The sequence below is a fragment of the Punica granatum genome, chromosome 1, assembly GCF_007655135.1.
Source record: "Punica granatum isolate Tunisia-2019 chromosome 1, ASM765513v2, whole genome shotgun sequence".
Lineage (NCBI taxonomy): Eukaryota > Viridiplantae > Streptophyta > Magnoliopsida > Myrtales > Lythraceae > Punica > Punica granatum.
In genome coordinates, this window is record NC_045127.1 from 18,075,674 (window position 1) to 18,091,142 (window position 15,469).

General features: G+C 38.0%; 1 protein-coding gene and 1 non-coding gene across 2 annotated transcripts; both read left to right on the forward strand.

Moving 5' to 3' along the window:
• The first annotated feature begins 2,528 nt into the window (after window positions 1-2,528).
• LOC116193401 lies at window positions 2,529-2,619 on the forward strand. Its single transcript, XR_004154307.1, has one exon. It is a non-coding gene; the product is annotated as a small nucleolar RNA R16 (small nucleolar RNA).
• A 7,511-nt stretch (window positions 2,620-10,130) lies between these two features.
• LOC116189173 (ultraviolet-B receptor UVR8) lies at window positions 10,131-13,965 on the forward strand. Its single transcript, XM_031518724.1, has 5 exons — window positions 10,131-10,482; window positions 10,737-10,904; window positions 11,958-11,993; window positions 12,085-12,209; window positions 12,292-13,965. The coding sequence occupies exons 1-5, from the start codon at window positions 10,389-10,391 to the stop codon at window positions 13,573-13,575; spliced, it is 1,707 nt and encodes a 568-aa protein (XP_031374584.1). The 5' UTR covers window positions 10,131-10,388; the 3' UTR covers window positions 13,576-13,965.
• Window positions 13,966-15,469: the final 1,504 nt, after the last annotated feature.

Consider the following 15,469-nt stretch of genomic DNA (forward strand, 5'->3'; position numbering starts at 1 on the left):
CCTTGGTGTGGCGTGGGTTTCCACACATAGCGTGTACACTTCCCTAGGATCATTACCTTGAGCTCTGATACCACTTGTTAGGTAAAATCCACAGGCCCACTTTGGACTCGGGCCCATCTGCAACTCAAAAGCTTAAGTCTATGGGTTGCTAGACCATTGTGTCTTATAAACCTATGGATTTCCTCTCGACTTTTCCATGTGGGACTATTTCCAACACATACACTCGTCATTCTTCATATAGGAGAGAAATCATCCGAACAGAAAGGGTGTTGGTGTGATGGCATTTCATTAAAACTGTAAGTTCATTGCTGCCAATTCGAGATGAGAGAAATTCCATGCAAGCAGGTAATCAGACAAAGCTATGAGAAAGAGAGAAACTGAAGAATGCCAAAGAGCTTGAGGATGAAGAACCTGTTGATCTGGGATTCGTTGATGATAAGAAATTCACAAGCGATTAGAATCCCCTCATAGATCAGTTGTGTGTAGGAGTTATCCGAGATCAGATACCAATTCAAATCTCTCAAAACATTGGATTGAATCGGTGGAAGTCTATCTCAATCAGGAGGAGCAGTGCTCGAGCAACTCACTTGACCTCTACTCATTGATCCAAATCATGCTTCAGGCCCATATTCTCACAAAGTGCGAAAAATGATGTAAACAATGATTAAGTAAAAAAAAAAAAAAGCGATCACATTTCATGAAAAATTGTGTATATGGACTAATGTTTAGATTATTTTTCCTTCTTAGTTCTTCTTGTATTTAAAAATGACACATATTTTATTTGTAAAAAAAACCAATTAAAAAGGCAAGAGGAAGAGAGAATGTGAAATCTTGAGAGATAAAAAGAGTGGCACTGGAGGTTTGAACCCATGACCATAACAAGCTCTTAGAATGAAGCACAAAATAATGGATACAAATGAAAACAATGAAAAGTTTGCAAAAAGTTTTTGAAAAGGATAAAAATAAAAAATCTTGAAAAGTTTGTGCAAATTTTTGCAATAAAAAATGCTTGGATGCATGGTAAAAACCTATGTGCTCGGACCCATTTTAATCAATCAAAGTTGACATCCCATTTAAAATTTGAATTGGAATCTACTCAATTTCACCTCGTAATCTATTTTCCAGTGTAAATTTACAAATTGATTCCAAAATTTGATAACCATGTAATCGGATACTTCAAAGGAGAGCTCGGGCAAGCTAACCAGAATCAGAGAAGCCCTTTCGGAGAACGCAATATGTGTCACAAATGAGTTGCTGTCGTTATTTTATCAAAGATATACTAGATTGAGATGCAAAAGCTCCTAAAGTTTTTTTTTTTTTGGATCGTAAGGGAGATCAATGGGTACATAAGTTCCATTAGTGATGATCAAATTCAAGACCTCTCGGTTCCGAATCAGTATCTTGTACCATTACACTAAGATGGTTCCGAGTCGGCTTCTAGTAAACCACTGCAATAAAACCCTTTTCTTGAGAGCTCTAAACATTGATAGGTTACTATTTAAAATTCTTTTTCCCCGCCAAATTATTTAAAGTCTATAGTTAATATCATTTTCTTGATGGTACTTTTCATCGGCGCCCTTAAAGAAAAGTTGAAGACCCAATTTATTGGATGGTGGAGGAATCATATAAACTCGCACAAAGGGAAAAAAAAAATATGAGACACATTGCGTCGCAGGGTCCTTATCATGCCATTTCATGAGTTGAGCATGGCCCGAGCATCGTGAAAGTAAAAAATGGACTGGTCGCACAACACATCTCTACAGGAAAATAGGAAGTGAATAAGCGACTCAAGAGTCAAGAGTGGTTCATCATCTTAACGGGTTGGCTAGCACGACCCATTGACACGATTGGGTAGGAAACATCCAAGCAGCATGCATTTGCGTGATTCTACTGGGTCTTTATGCACTTAATCGATTTAAGCCTTGAAGGGCTAAGTGGTATGAAATGGCACATTTAAAACTTACATGGTTCATTGGCATGATAATAATTGGACAAAATTGACAATTTGGTCTCTGAAATATACACTCACGGCAAATTGGTCATTGAAATATATATTGTGTACTCATTAGTCCGAACGTTTCAAACGTTAGAACCAATTAATCATTCCATTCGAATAAATGGCAGGTCCCTGACGGAACGTGCCTCTCATGGCCGTTAATTGCTAGTAGAGGTCGTCCCTGAAGTCAAACCCCTTAAAATCGTTCCCGCTACAAATTGGTGCTTCCCCTAAAATCCGATCAAACCCTAATTGAACCACCCACTTCCACTCCAATCATCAAATTCGACTAAACAACTCAAGATTTCTACAATTTAGAGTGTCGCCTATGATCTTCCGAAGTTGTAGCTCTGATTGTTGCTCGTTTTCCGGTGAGAAGCACTTGGGATCAACCACTATGGGAGTTTGCTCAATCGTTTTAAGGCTGTTGATTTGCGTGGCACATGGGGATCAAGTCAGTACATTTCCTGATTGTTGGTCATTTTGGCAGTTTTGGTTTCTTTTTGGGTTTTCCGAAAAAGTGGAGAAGCGATGTGGCAAATGATGAACGTTTATATGTTATTTATTCTACACTCAGATTGAGCAGTGTTGACTACAAACTCTGCTTATTATCTGATGCCATGAAGCTTCCCTCCAATCAAATCGTTATAGGAAGTTGTCGTTCTGAAATGCTTTGTCACGACCCGAAATTTCAGCTAGATTTTCCCTATAATTTCTTGATATCCATTATCACATAACTATTCACATAAAACCAACTTTCCATAGACTCCCAAAAATATAAAACCAATCCAGCAAGTTCTAATATGAATATACATATCAAAAGAGAGTAATTTTCTTTTCTCAACTACATTACTAAACAAAACAAAACAAAACAAAAATTTCAGATCGTAACATATTCAATACATTTTATACAAAAAGAATACTTATTAAATAACTAAGGTCCCTACCTTGTCCTCCGAGCTAATCCCCGTTATCAAAACAGTTCTCCTGTGCTGCTAGTCTTGCTCCTAGCTCATATGAAAAGTTTATGTAGAGTGTGAGCTGCATCTCAATGAGTACTATATTCCAAAGCAAAATGAATTATTATTAAATAAATATTTAATTGCTAACAATCAAATATTCAAATAAACAATACAATCACAATCAATCCAACTATCCACTCACTCGCACACATATACGGTATATATATGTATACATATTATATAAAAATATTAATTTTATCCATATTAAATTGAAGTCCTACTAACAAACACACGCAACTCTTCCAACCATTTCTCTTATATCCAATAGCACATAAACATCAAATATCTATTCATTTAGCGTTTCATAAAAAGTCACTACAAAATCACTCAACAAATCAAGTTTCAGCAACAATACAATTTTCACATAACAACCTAAGACAATTTAAACAATTATCACATCTCCAGCAATCAGACAAGACAAACAATATACAACGAAATCAATCAATATAGTTATAGGGTTGCATTTCCTTGCACATCTCATTCAGGCCCCTTTTGCTATTCCGCCGGGTCCAGCGGCCATTCGGGCCCAATTTTCTATTCCGCCAGGTCCAGTGGCCATTCAAGCCTAATGTTCTATTCCGCCAGGTCCAGTGGCCATTCGGGCCCCATTTTCTATTTCGTAGGGTCTAGCGGCCATTCAGGCCCCATTTTCTATTCCGCCGAGTCCAGCGGCCGTTCGAGCCCCCATTTTCTATTCCGTCGGGTCCAGCGGCCCCAAGGCTATAATCAAGCAATATCAGTATACACAAGCGCAATCCAAATCATATTACAATGGTATCACACTATCATCAGATATGTCATACATAATCATATTGCATATCTCAAGTCAAAATGAAACATAAAAGGGCAATATCTCTCAATTTATTTCACACAACCTCGCAAAACCATTTCTTAATCTCTAACTGTCACGATATTATTCTTAAATAATTAATTAACTATAATACATCATTTTACAAGGGAATAGAGCACTCACCGACAACTCCAAGAAAGATAGCTCATTGGGTCGAGCCTTCGGGGTGCAAGAATTCAGTCTCCTCGATCCCTACGATTTGTAAACATAAATTTAGAGAATAATTAACATAGCACCATTATGGGCTTCCCGTACCTCCCACAATCTTTTTTAGAGCCTATTATTTCTAATAAGTCCCGATTTATGTATATGTATATATGATATTCATTATGTCTATTTTTCATCTATGTCAAAACTAATTAAAACAATCTTCATAATTCTCATTTAAACAACCGTATTTTTCCGGTCAATTTCAAGGTAAATGAGAGATACATAAAAGACCAAAAATATATAATCATAGTAATAGCAATAGCCGGATAATAATACAGGAAATCCGACATCATGAAATTCAAGGCAGCAAAGCGTAATCTCCTAACATTGCTTATCCAATATTGTTTATAAAAGTTTATAATAACTTATCTAAACTAAAATAGCAATATCTAGAACTTTAGTAACTTAACAACATTATACATAATCGAATTCACTAACCATATCTAGTTAATACAAATTGAACAACAATTATTATTCTTCAGCTACCTCACCAACTCACATAGCTAGCTAGCTCCCAACTTCCTCAAATTCCCACCTCAACTAATCATCATTCTAAAACTCAATTTTGATCCATTCCATCTAATTCCCTAAATTCATTAGTTCATTCAGATAATAAACTAAAACAAATGAAAGGTGTTCTTAATTACTTCACAAACACAACTCCAATTTTTTTTACTTAATAAACTAACTATAGAACACTAAAGTAGCAGCTAGCAGCAAAGGAAAACCAAATGCCTCGAAAGTCCTAAGACCTTGAATCAACTATAAGGCCAACTTATTAACTGACTACTTGAACAAATTTTCACTTCATGGCTCATAGAAATAATTAAAGCTAAGTAAAGTGGAGATCTAACCAAACGAAAGAAAATAAGAATTCAGCTATATACATACCCAAACTCTATCAATATCCAACAAAAAATGCAATACTAACTCTTCCTTATGAAATGACTTCTATCTCGTTAAGACTAAAAACATACATACCCAAACTCTATCAATATCCAACAAAAAATGCAATACTAACTCTTCCTTATGAAATGACTTCTATCTCGTTAAGACTAAAAACATACTTCCATGAAAAGTCCATTGCTAGTCTCTACTACACTTCTATAAGAATATAAATGATAAGAATGAAACTTTCCCTACCTTCCACTAATCTATTTACCATACTTTATCTCAAGCAAATCTAAGAAAAATGCTCCTTGCAATAACCGACTAAATCAATATCTAGCTCACAAATTTCAGCACCACCAATGTGGCCTAGCTTAGTTTATTATACGTTCAAATGTACTAGTATAAGTTATTCCATCAATTTCTCTAATTCATTCATCCAACTAACTTCTTGTTTCTAAATCCACAACAAGGACATAATTAAATAAATAAAGCTCAATCAAGAAGAATTGGCAACATACATAAGCTAGCTCGTAACTTAATTCGATGTAGCTAAGCTTTTCCCCATTCGATGCCTTTCTACTTCCAGTTCCATACCTCTGCTTATCCTGCTATATCTGTTGTGCTGAGATTTGAAGCTTGGTTGAAGCTTTTGGATGTGTCTGTGTGTTTGTTCTCGCTGCAGATAGTTGAAACTGCACCTTGGGGTTCTCGGGTTTATGGAAGTGCAAATAGGTTGTTCTCGGGTTTTTGGAAGTGCTGGGGCTTCTTTCTTTATTCTGCAGATGGTTCAAACTATGGTTCTCGAGTTGTTGTTTTGCTGATGCTTCTTTTTTTTTTCTTCTTAAATTGTTGTTCTCGGCTCGTTATCTCTACTTTGTCTTTGTTCTCTCTGCTTGTACTGTCTCTGTTCTCTTTGCTTGTAGCTCAGCACTAGGCAAAGTGCTTCTTGTGGTCAATGTCGCTTCCAAATGGGCTGTGGGGGTTCTTGAGTTATTTTGTGGGTGTTCTCAGGGTTATTCTGAGGCAAGCGACTCTGATATTTTGTATATGGGATCAAAGTTCTATGTGAGGGTTCTCGGGTTATTATGTAGATGGGATCAAGCTAAGGATGTTCTGTGTGTTGCTGTTTTTGCTGGGGGTTCTCGAGTATTTGGCTTTTTTGGGGTGAAAATTCAGGGGGTTCTCTTCATGTTTTTTGTTGTTTTTGCCTTCTTCTGTTCTTAGGTTAGGGTTTTCTGTTCAAAACAGGGAAAGGGACGAAGGCTGGATAGTGTGGTAGAGACTCACAGTGGCAATTAACAGCCATGAGAGACACTTTTCATCAGGGACCTACCATTTATTCGGACTAATTAGTATACAGAATATATTTCAAGGACCAATTTACCGTGAGGTGTATATTTCAGGGACCAAATTGTCAATTTTGTCATAATAATTGACATATATTAACCAATGCGGGTTGGTTCAAACAGCTCGTCGCTTGTTTCATCTTAAACAATGTCTCAATTCCGTGTATTGTAAATGAAAAAATTTTACGCCGGGAGAGTTTCACAAAAAAAAAATGACAGATGCTATTCTTAACAACCAAAATCTAAAAGTGACAATCAAGGAAAATTTCATAATATTATATTAACAACGTATAATTATTTTATTTAGTATACACCCCGATATTCGAAAGTTCAATGGGCTCCGATTAATCCAATTCGAGTCAGGTTAGTCTACTAAAATGTTATAATTATTTTTTTATGCAAATTAATTAACCCGTGCTAACTAACCATGCTGGGCCACGAAGACTTGGCTCAGTCATGAAAACATCAATTGTTCATGGTTTAATTTAACTAGGTGATATGCCTGCTTTTTGTGCGGTAATATTTTATCATTTTTTATGGCAAAATGTAAATAATCAAAACATATGATGGAAATCAATGAATATAAGAAAATAAAAATATAATACTTACTCTTTTTTCGGTTATGAAGGAGACCCGTGTAGGTATAGTGTAATGAGTATCGAACTCGAAACCTCTTAATTACCAGATGAAGGCACGCACCACTACGATACACCCATTTTTAATAAAAGAAATACTTATACTAATCTTTAAGAATGTGAACCACATGTATATATAGTAAATTTACCAATAGAAAAATCATGTAAGAGTAAGGATCTATGAGAAAACTTTAGCAAATAGAAGATATACATATAAAACGAATCTCCAAGTCACCATTTATAGGATTTTCGGTGCATTGAATTTGAAAAAATATCTCATACTTCGATGAGCTTTTTAAATATTCAAACACTTTTAATTTTTTAAAAAGGCTCATAATTATATATCAATACATACAAATCATATGGACTTATATCCAAAATTAGTTGAATATGATATATAAAGTAAAATTCGGTAAAAATTTATTTAACCGAAATTTGAAAAGGCAAACATGTGAATCTCCCTACTCGAAATTAAATTCTCCAAGCATTTCAAATGACAATTAATCATGAGTTAAGGGTTTTAAAATAACGACATTTTATAAGTTACTTGTCACTTTTTTTTATATATATTATATATATTAGGGGCAAAACGGATGACTGACAAGAAATTTTCCTACTTCTCTCTACCGTGCAATTCGGTCCGACAAAAAACTTGCCTTCCTTTCTTGAAAATCAATTGATGCCAACAATTTCAGGCAAAAAGTGAAAAGAAATTATGCAAGAATATCATGATAGCACATCCTTTTATCCGAATAAATAATATAATATATTAATTGTGAGGATTTAATCACAATGATGTGCATGAACCATGTCGGAAGGGTGCAATGCGGTTACCGACTTAGGATGGTTCAGGTGTTCGGCACCTTGCCTCTTTCCATTACATAAGTTTTCAGTTCGAGTATTGTAAATGAAGAAAATTAAAGATTGGGAAAACTTCATCATTGATTAGTAGGTCAATCATGTTCAAATATGAATTATTCAGAATTTATTAAACTTTTAAATATCATATAGTGTAAAACGAAAAAAAAAGAAAAAGAAAAAGAAAAAGATTGAGTTCTTGTTACTTTATAGGCGAGACACCAATAAATAACATTTCCTTTCTTTGAAGTTGAACGTTTCTGATGCAAGCAAAAGCATGCAAGGGGAATTGCAATCCTCTACGTCAATTACAACTCTTAACAGAAAACATTACGGTGCATTCCATAATAATATTTGTACATTCTTATCAAGAAAACTGCTGCCACCTTTTTATTTCTTCCATGGGGAACGTTTTGTCATATCTACGTCTTCTCCTTGTTCCTTTAAAATAACATAATCACTAGCTATGTAGCAGATGCGAACCGCCTTAGATGGTACAACACCTCTTATTCTTATGGGTTTTGGTTTTAAATTTTGTGACTGAAAAAAATTCGTGATTAAGAGAGTTGTACCCTTTAATAGGCCGATCTGACTTGAGTCGGAATAAGTTGGGATTCATTTGGTTTTCGGATAATAAGTGGTGCAAATTGAACAACCATAACTAGCTAGGGCAACTTTTCAAAGATAAGATAGTTAATTACTAATGTGTGATTCCTAACCTTGCTCCAAAATGTATTGGTCCATTGGATCAACTTTATGTCAGAAGTTGTAGGTCATAGAAAATTAATGGATCGGCCCATGTATATATATATATATATATAATGAGGCAGGCCGACATAAAATACCCAGAACAATGTAACATGTGCGTATACACACAGATATATATATATATATGTATATATAAAACTTGACTGTTTTGTGAGTATGTGAGTACGCTGGAGAGAATACGATTTGAATTCAGTGTTTTCGCGATTGTAATTTTTTTTGTTTATTTTTTATTATATTTTTAATAAATTTATTTTATTTATAATATATTCTATTCGACTATCGATGAATAAATGAATGAAAACAATAAGTGCATTTACATTATTATTTCATCCTATTAGGCAAATAAATTCTAAACGATGAAGTAAATAATAAAATTATAAAGTAATATAAAACAAATACGTTACTTAATGCTGAAGTAAATAATAATATTATAAAATAATATATTAATATATACGTTTATTCAATGATGAAGTAAATAATATTAATATTTATGTTTATTTTTCTATAAGTTTTCATCAAATTAATTTTCATGAATTTCATTGTAAAATTAATTGGTAGAATATTCGATCAAGCGGGGTGATTTTCTCGTATACTACGTACCTCATTCTACTCTTTTAGGGCAAATGGAATTAATGAAAATTAATTGGTAGAATACTTGATCAAGCGGGTGATTTACAAAATTTGATGCTTTTTTGCTACTTATCAAGCGCATGTTAACTCTGATATTATTCAGTAGAAGGATTATTAGCTTAGTTAATTGCTTCAATTTAATTTTCATCAACTATAGGTATTAACTATCCTATTAATTTAAAAATGATTAATCTCATATAATTTTTCCTCATTAACTATCATATATTAGCTTAAATGCCACAATAAAAAATCTTCATAATAACATCATTAATGACCGTGCGTAGGACATGCCATTACTCTAGTTATATATATATGATGGAAATTGGCTCAAATGACCCTCGACCCATCTTTTACATCAAACTGAACCTTGACAGTTAAAAATTATATCAGAGATGACCTTCTCTCCACGTTCCGTGAAACAACTGATGGAAACCTCTGATGTGACTTATAATATTATTTTTCCGTTTGATGTGGCTTTTTAAAATTTCAAAACGACTCAAACTTTTAAGATTTTTCAAAATCTTCCCCACTCTCTCTCTCTCTCTCTCCCCCCCTTCTCCACTTTCTCTCTCTTCTGCAATGGGCTCGCGATGACGTGGGAAGGCTGATCACGCGCTGCTCAGGTGGCTCCCGTTGGTTGCTGGTTTTGTACTTGAATGTGGGGGCTGTTGGTGTCGCTTCGAATGTGAGGTGCCAATTCCTGATTCATCCGGAATTGGGATTCCTTTCCGCAAAGTATGTACGGACTTCCATGGATTGGTCATTCCATTCCTCGTCGACATGGGAATAGGCTAGGGGCAAATTGACCATCTTGCCCTTCGCAGTTTATATATGTTTGTATACGAATGCTCCATATGTTGAAAATCCTCTGATACAGCGTGTTGTTAAAAATTAGATAAGCATACTGAGCATATTTAAGGTGGATTTAGATTTTCTAGACCTTACAACTCTTACAACTTTGATAAGCGCGGTATATGTTCGGCCCGACCAATGGAAAATCATTAGTTGGGGGGAAGGAAAGGATACTTCCTCTAATAGTTTGCCACTGAAGGTGCGGACAATTACCATCTAGCCACGCAGATAAGCTCACGAGCGAAGGAGACGATGAAGCGACTCTGCTCAGCATTCCATCGAACACTCAGCATGTCCAATCCTCTCTTCATCTGCCATAGCCGGTGAAATATGGAAGACCCAGAAGTTACCCAAGTTTCCACCGATTTGGACCGTAAAGTCACCGCCATAGCCACCGGAGAAGCTCACACTCTAGCCCTCTCAGGTAATTCCGGCCAACACTTACACTTCCGATGCATCACACTCTTGTTGCTTAATGTAGAAGACTTGCTCTAGATAGTGTTCAACTGCTAAATCTCTTGTTTGAGCTATCCGCGGGAATTAAGCTTTCGAACTCTGTTAGCAAGTGCATGGATTTTGCTTCTTTCAGAAGCTCTGTGTATCTATTTTGAGGTTGATAGATAGTTGATATTCAGTTCCTTCCTTCAAATTATCAAGTCCTCGTGGGAAATTGTGTAGGGGGTGGCTCTGTCAATTCCTGGGGAAGAGGGATGTTCGGGCGGCTCGGGAACGGTTCGGAGAACGATAAGCCTATCCCAGTTCAGGTCGATTTCGGGTTCTCCGAGGAGAAGAGGCTCAAGTTTGTGGGAATTGCTGCTGGTTCTTACCACAGCCTTGCACTAGCAGGTCCGTTCAACTCTCTAATTTTAGGGTCTGTTTGGTTTCGAGATTTTATTTTAAAATCACAATTCTAACTTAACTCTATCCACTACAAAACAAAATAGCTCATACAAAGTCAAAGAATGAGTCCCATTTATACCACTTTTTTTCACAATAAAACAACATAATTCATACAAAGTCAAAGGGTGGGCCCCATTTATTCCACTCAAAATCAAAATCAAAATCTGATTTTAAAATCCTACTTTGAAACCAAACGCAACCTTAGTCTCCACTGAATGTAAACTCTGTGTCCTGTTCAATATTTGCTGAGGTTTTGGCTATACTGGGATTGAGAAACTTCAAGGCTTTCTTGTTAGATTTCTAGTTTGTAATACTTTCTGTGCAAATCACCTGCCCTGCTTATTTTGTGCACATGAACTTCGGTCACTGACAAGAACACTGCATAGCTCACACACAGTGATAATTTAATTGATCAAACAACAGGAACTTGCTTGAATAACTCTGAGCTTGAGAGAAAAAGTATCAGTATCTTACTGTCTTTTGATGATTCCATATGGTCCAAGTACGTGTTTCTAGTCAAAGCATCTTCTGGTTCCGAGATGTCCTTTACCTTGACTGTCATATGAGGTCCATTTATGGAACTTTAAAGTCTGCTAATCAGGGAATTCTCTAGTCTCGAACATTATAGGAGGGCAGACTACGAGACCCATTTTGATAAGCTAATAGCATGAGAGCAAGTATGGCATCACTGAGATTTTAGTGATTAGCAGCAGACGGAAAGAGCACTGTTATTGAGGAAAATGGTCCTGCATAGTGAAGCAACTGGAAGGTAAAAATCAGGCAAGCTGTGTTTACTATGAACAGAACAATTAGAGATGGTGACGAGTGCACCCTAGGTACACCTTTACGCTGGAACCTGTGCTCAAATTTTTAGCTTCCTGTTCCTTGAAGACGGGGATATAATGTTAATGGTGCTTTTAATCATTTTATTGAGAAAGCCTATTCTATTCCCTGCTCTTCCACTGTTGAATTGTGTGCTCCTTTATGTGATTTATGCAGACGATGGATCGGTTTGGTGCTGGGGCTATAACATCTGTATCCTTTGTAAACCTAGTATTGTCTTTAGTTCATCCTTCACCTTGCCTATAATATTACTGTAAGTCCTTCATCCTTGACTTTTTCATGGATGGTCAACTCGGTAGCAATGGAGAGAACACTCCGGTTCCTCATTTGATGAACAGTTTCAACAAACTGGACTCTTCCAGTTCTCCAGGACATGATTCTGAAAGAGAGACCAAAGCTCCTTTAAAGGTATTATAAAGAAAAACTTCTCTTCCCTTAAGTTGCTTGAAAAGCTGCCTGACACAGATCTTTTCTCATGTTTCTCCATCAGATCTGTTTGGTGAGAGCGGGAGGAATGATGTCACTTGCTGTCGACAATTTTGGTGCCCTTTGGATGTGGGGAAACTGTCCCCAGCCAGAAAGCACCAATAATGGGCAGTTCTCTCTCGTAAGCACTCCAACTCCGATTCCCGTATGGGATTTTCACGGGCACACAGTAGTTAAAGTGGCCTGTGGAAACGAGCATGTCGTGGCTTTAGTTAGTGAGGGAGAGATATACAAAGGAGATGATCTCTTGTGCTACTCATGGGGTAGCAATAGTCATGGGCAGTTAGGGCTTGGAGATAAAGAAAGCAGAGCACGGCCTGAGATTGTGCAAACTTTCTCCTCAGATTCACAATGGACAGTTTACGAGGTTGCTTGTGGGGCTTTCCACACAGCATTACTGACACATAGGAAGAGGCCAAGTGACACCTTGCAAAGTTTATGCTGGACATTTGGGCTGGGGGAGAATGGGCAGCTTGGGCATGGGACAACCCAGAGCTCGTTGGTGCCAGAGCCAGTGAAGGAGCTTCCTGACTATGTATACCTGGCATCAGTTGACTGTGGGCTGTTCCACACGAGTGTGGTCTCTACTGCAGGGCAGCTATGGTCATGGGGGATGGAGAAGGGCCTTGGGCTATGTCCTGAAGCCAGTTTTACAGGACCTGAGACAGGTGATGCGGTTTCTCCAGTTTTAATACCCTGTGGTGGGCCCCGTGGACCCAAATTTGAAGACCCAGTCCAGGTTGCTTGTGGGGCCGCCCACACGGTCCTTGTCACAAATGATGGGTATAGGATCTGGGCTTGGGGACGGGGACGGAGTGGGGTCCTCGGGAATGGGAAGACGATTGACTTCTTCACTCCAACACTGGTCCTGTGGCCCCCGACGGCCGAGGAATTTAATGACGAACCAACTCCGCCACAGAAGGAAGATAACAAGGCAAGCTCAGAAAATGCCACAGAGATGGATCAGAAATTGGTTTCTGCAATGGAGGAGATAAGCCTTCTCCGGTCAAAGCTTTCTTCTATGGAACGATATGCTAGCATCCTTCACGGGGCGATCTTTGGGAGACCATTTGAGGAGAGTGATATCCCCTCTTCGTTGGAGGGCTCTGGGGGTTTTGACATCACAAGAGAATGGGAGAGCATGTTAGAGTCGGCTGATAGGGGGAAGCTTGTGAGGTTGGAGATGTTTTACCGGAACATGCTTGCTGGTGTTAAGGACAAGCTGATGAAGAAGAGGATCGAGGAGCTGATAAAGGACTGTCTTCGCCGTTCGGGTCCTGGAAATTGATAATGCAAAAGAAGCCTTTGAGGAATATGTACAAGGTAGGTTACTATGGGGAAGCTCCAGCCTCCTAAGAAGCAAACAACATTTACTATGGGTATGATACATTCGTCTGAAAATGGAAATTTTTAGACTGGTTCTATAGTAGAATCTCCCATTGAGGAGAAACCTATACAGAACATGTGCGAGAAGAATAAGGGAAAGGGAGTTGGAGGCTGTAGATTATGGGTTTGCCGATGGTCTGAGCTGAGTTGTGATATAAGTTTGGGTAGATTTGTTGTATTACAGCTACTGCCAAATTTCTTAATTTTATGTCATAATTTCTAAGAGCATATGTCAAGTAATAAAAAGAAGGAAAAGCGAAATGGAGAAGTTGGCCTTTGCATTCTGTGACCAGAGATTTGTTATTCTTTCATTTTGTTGCATTTTTTGTCCTTCTTTTTAGGGAAAATGACACTAATGGTCCTAAAAGTTTATCATTTTTTGACATTGAGTCCTAAAAATTTCACTTCGGGAAATCAAGTCTTAAAACGTTTGGAAAAGTGTCAGCAGTGGTCCTATCCGTCCTTTGCCATCACCGAGCCGTCAGCGTGAAATTAACGTCGTCAGTTTAGTCCATAACCCTAAATATTGACGTGGCAGCCTTGTCCTGACTGGAAACCTAAAACTCGAAAGCACATAACAGAAAACCGGAAAACTCTTGCGGGAAATGGACTGGAAGAGACGATCTTTCAAACCAGGAAGCTAAAAATCTGAGAAAGAGAAAGCAACTGAGGCGGGAAAGGAGAAAGCAGGCGGAACAAGGAGAGGAGAGGAGAGGAAATGGGAGTTTGATGTCAGAGCCATGGTGACCTCCCCTTTGCAGCGGCGACCATAACACCAAGCTCCCAGTTGGAAAAGGGGAGCTTGACGTCAGAGCCATGGTTGCCCGAGGTTGAGCTTGCCGGAACTGGAACGGACCATTAGGTCGAGCTCGGGTGGAGCCTTTGCTGTTCTCTATAGCCCATAGAAGATGATGAACAGTAGTTTTCTTATTTTTCTTTTTTTTTGTCAGTGCTGGAAAATGTCTCCTGAAAGATCTTCTCTTCCAGTCAATCTCCCGCAAGAGTTTTCGGGGTTTTCCGTTCTGTGCTTTCGGGTTTTCCTTCAAAGCTAGCGACTTGGAGAGGGAGAGGAAGATGAGGGGCAGTCAACCTCCAAGAAGCAAGGGAGAAGGGGAGGAGAACGTGAGGAAGGGCCTGGTCTGTTGGTGATGAGCAGAGGAGGAGGAGGAGGCTGAAACGAAGGAAACTGAGAGTGAGGTGGTGATGAAGGGAAGTAGAGGAGGGACGGTGATGGGAGGATGCTGTCGTGAGAGATGAGGAGGGGATGTTAGAGTGGTGGCTGTGGGCTGTGTTGATCACACAGGGATCGAGAGTGAAGATGGTCGTGGACATGGATGGTGATACTGGAGATGATGGGAGTGGCGCGAAGATGGAGTTGGAGAAGGAAAAGCTGATGAAGGATGGATTATGACATGGAGAAGAGGGCTAGTCTGTTGGAGTCGAGAAGGAAGGAGAAAAGGAGAAGATGAAGGGGCAAGGCTCCCACGTCAGCATTAAACGGCCACGCGGACCTAACTGATGGTGTTAACTCCATGCTGGCGGCTCGGTGATGATAATAGACGGATAAGACCACAATTGATACTTTTCCAAACATTTTAGAACTTGATTTCTCGAAGTAAAACATTTAGGTCTCAATGTCAAAAAATGACAAATTTTTAAGACCATCAGTTTCATTTTCCTTTTATTTATTTATTTATTTATTTATTTATTTATTTATTTATCTATACATTCTATTTAGCAAGTTCTTTTATATAGAGTCCTATCTCATCACCGAATCACAAACTTGTCAATCCAAT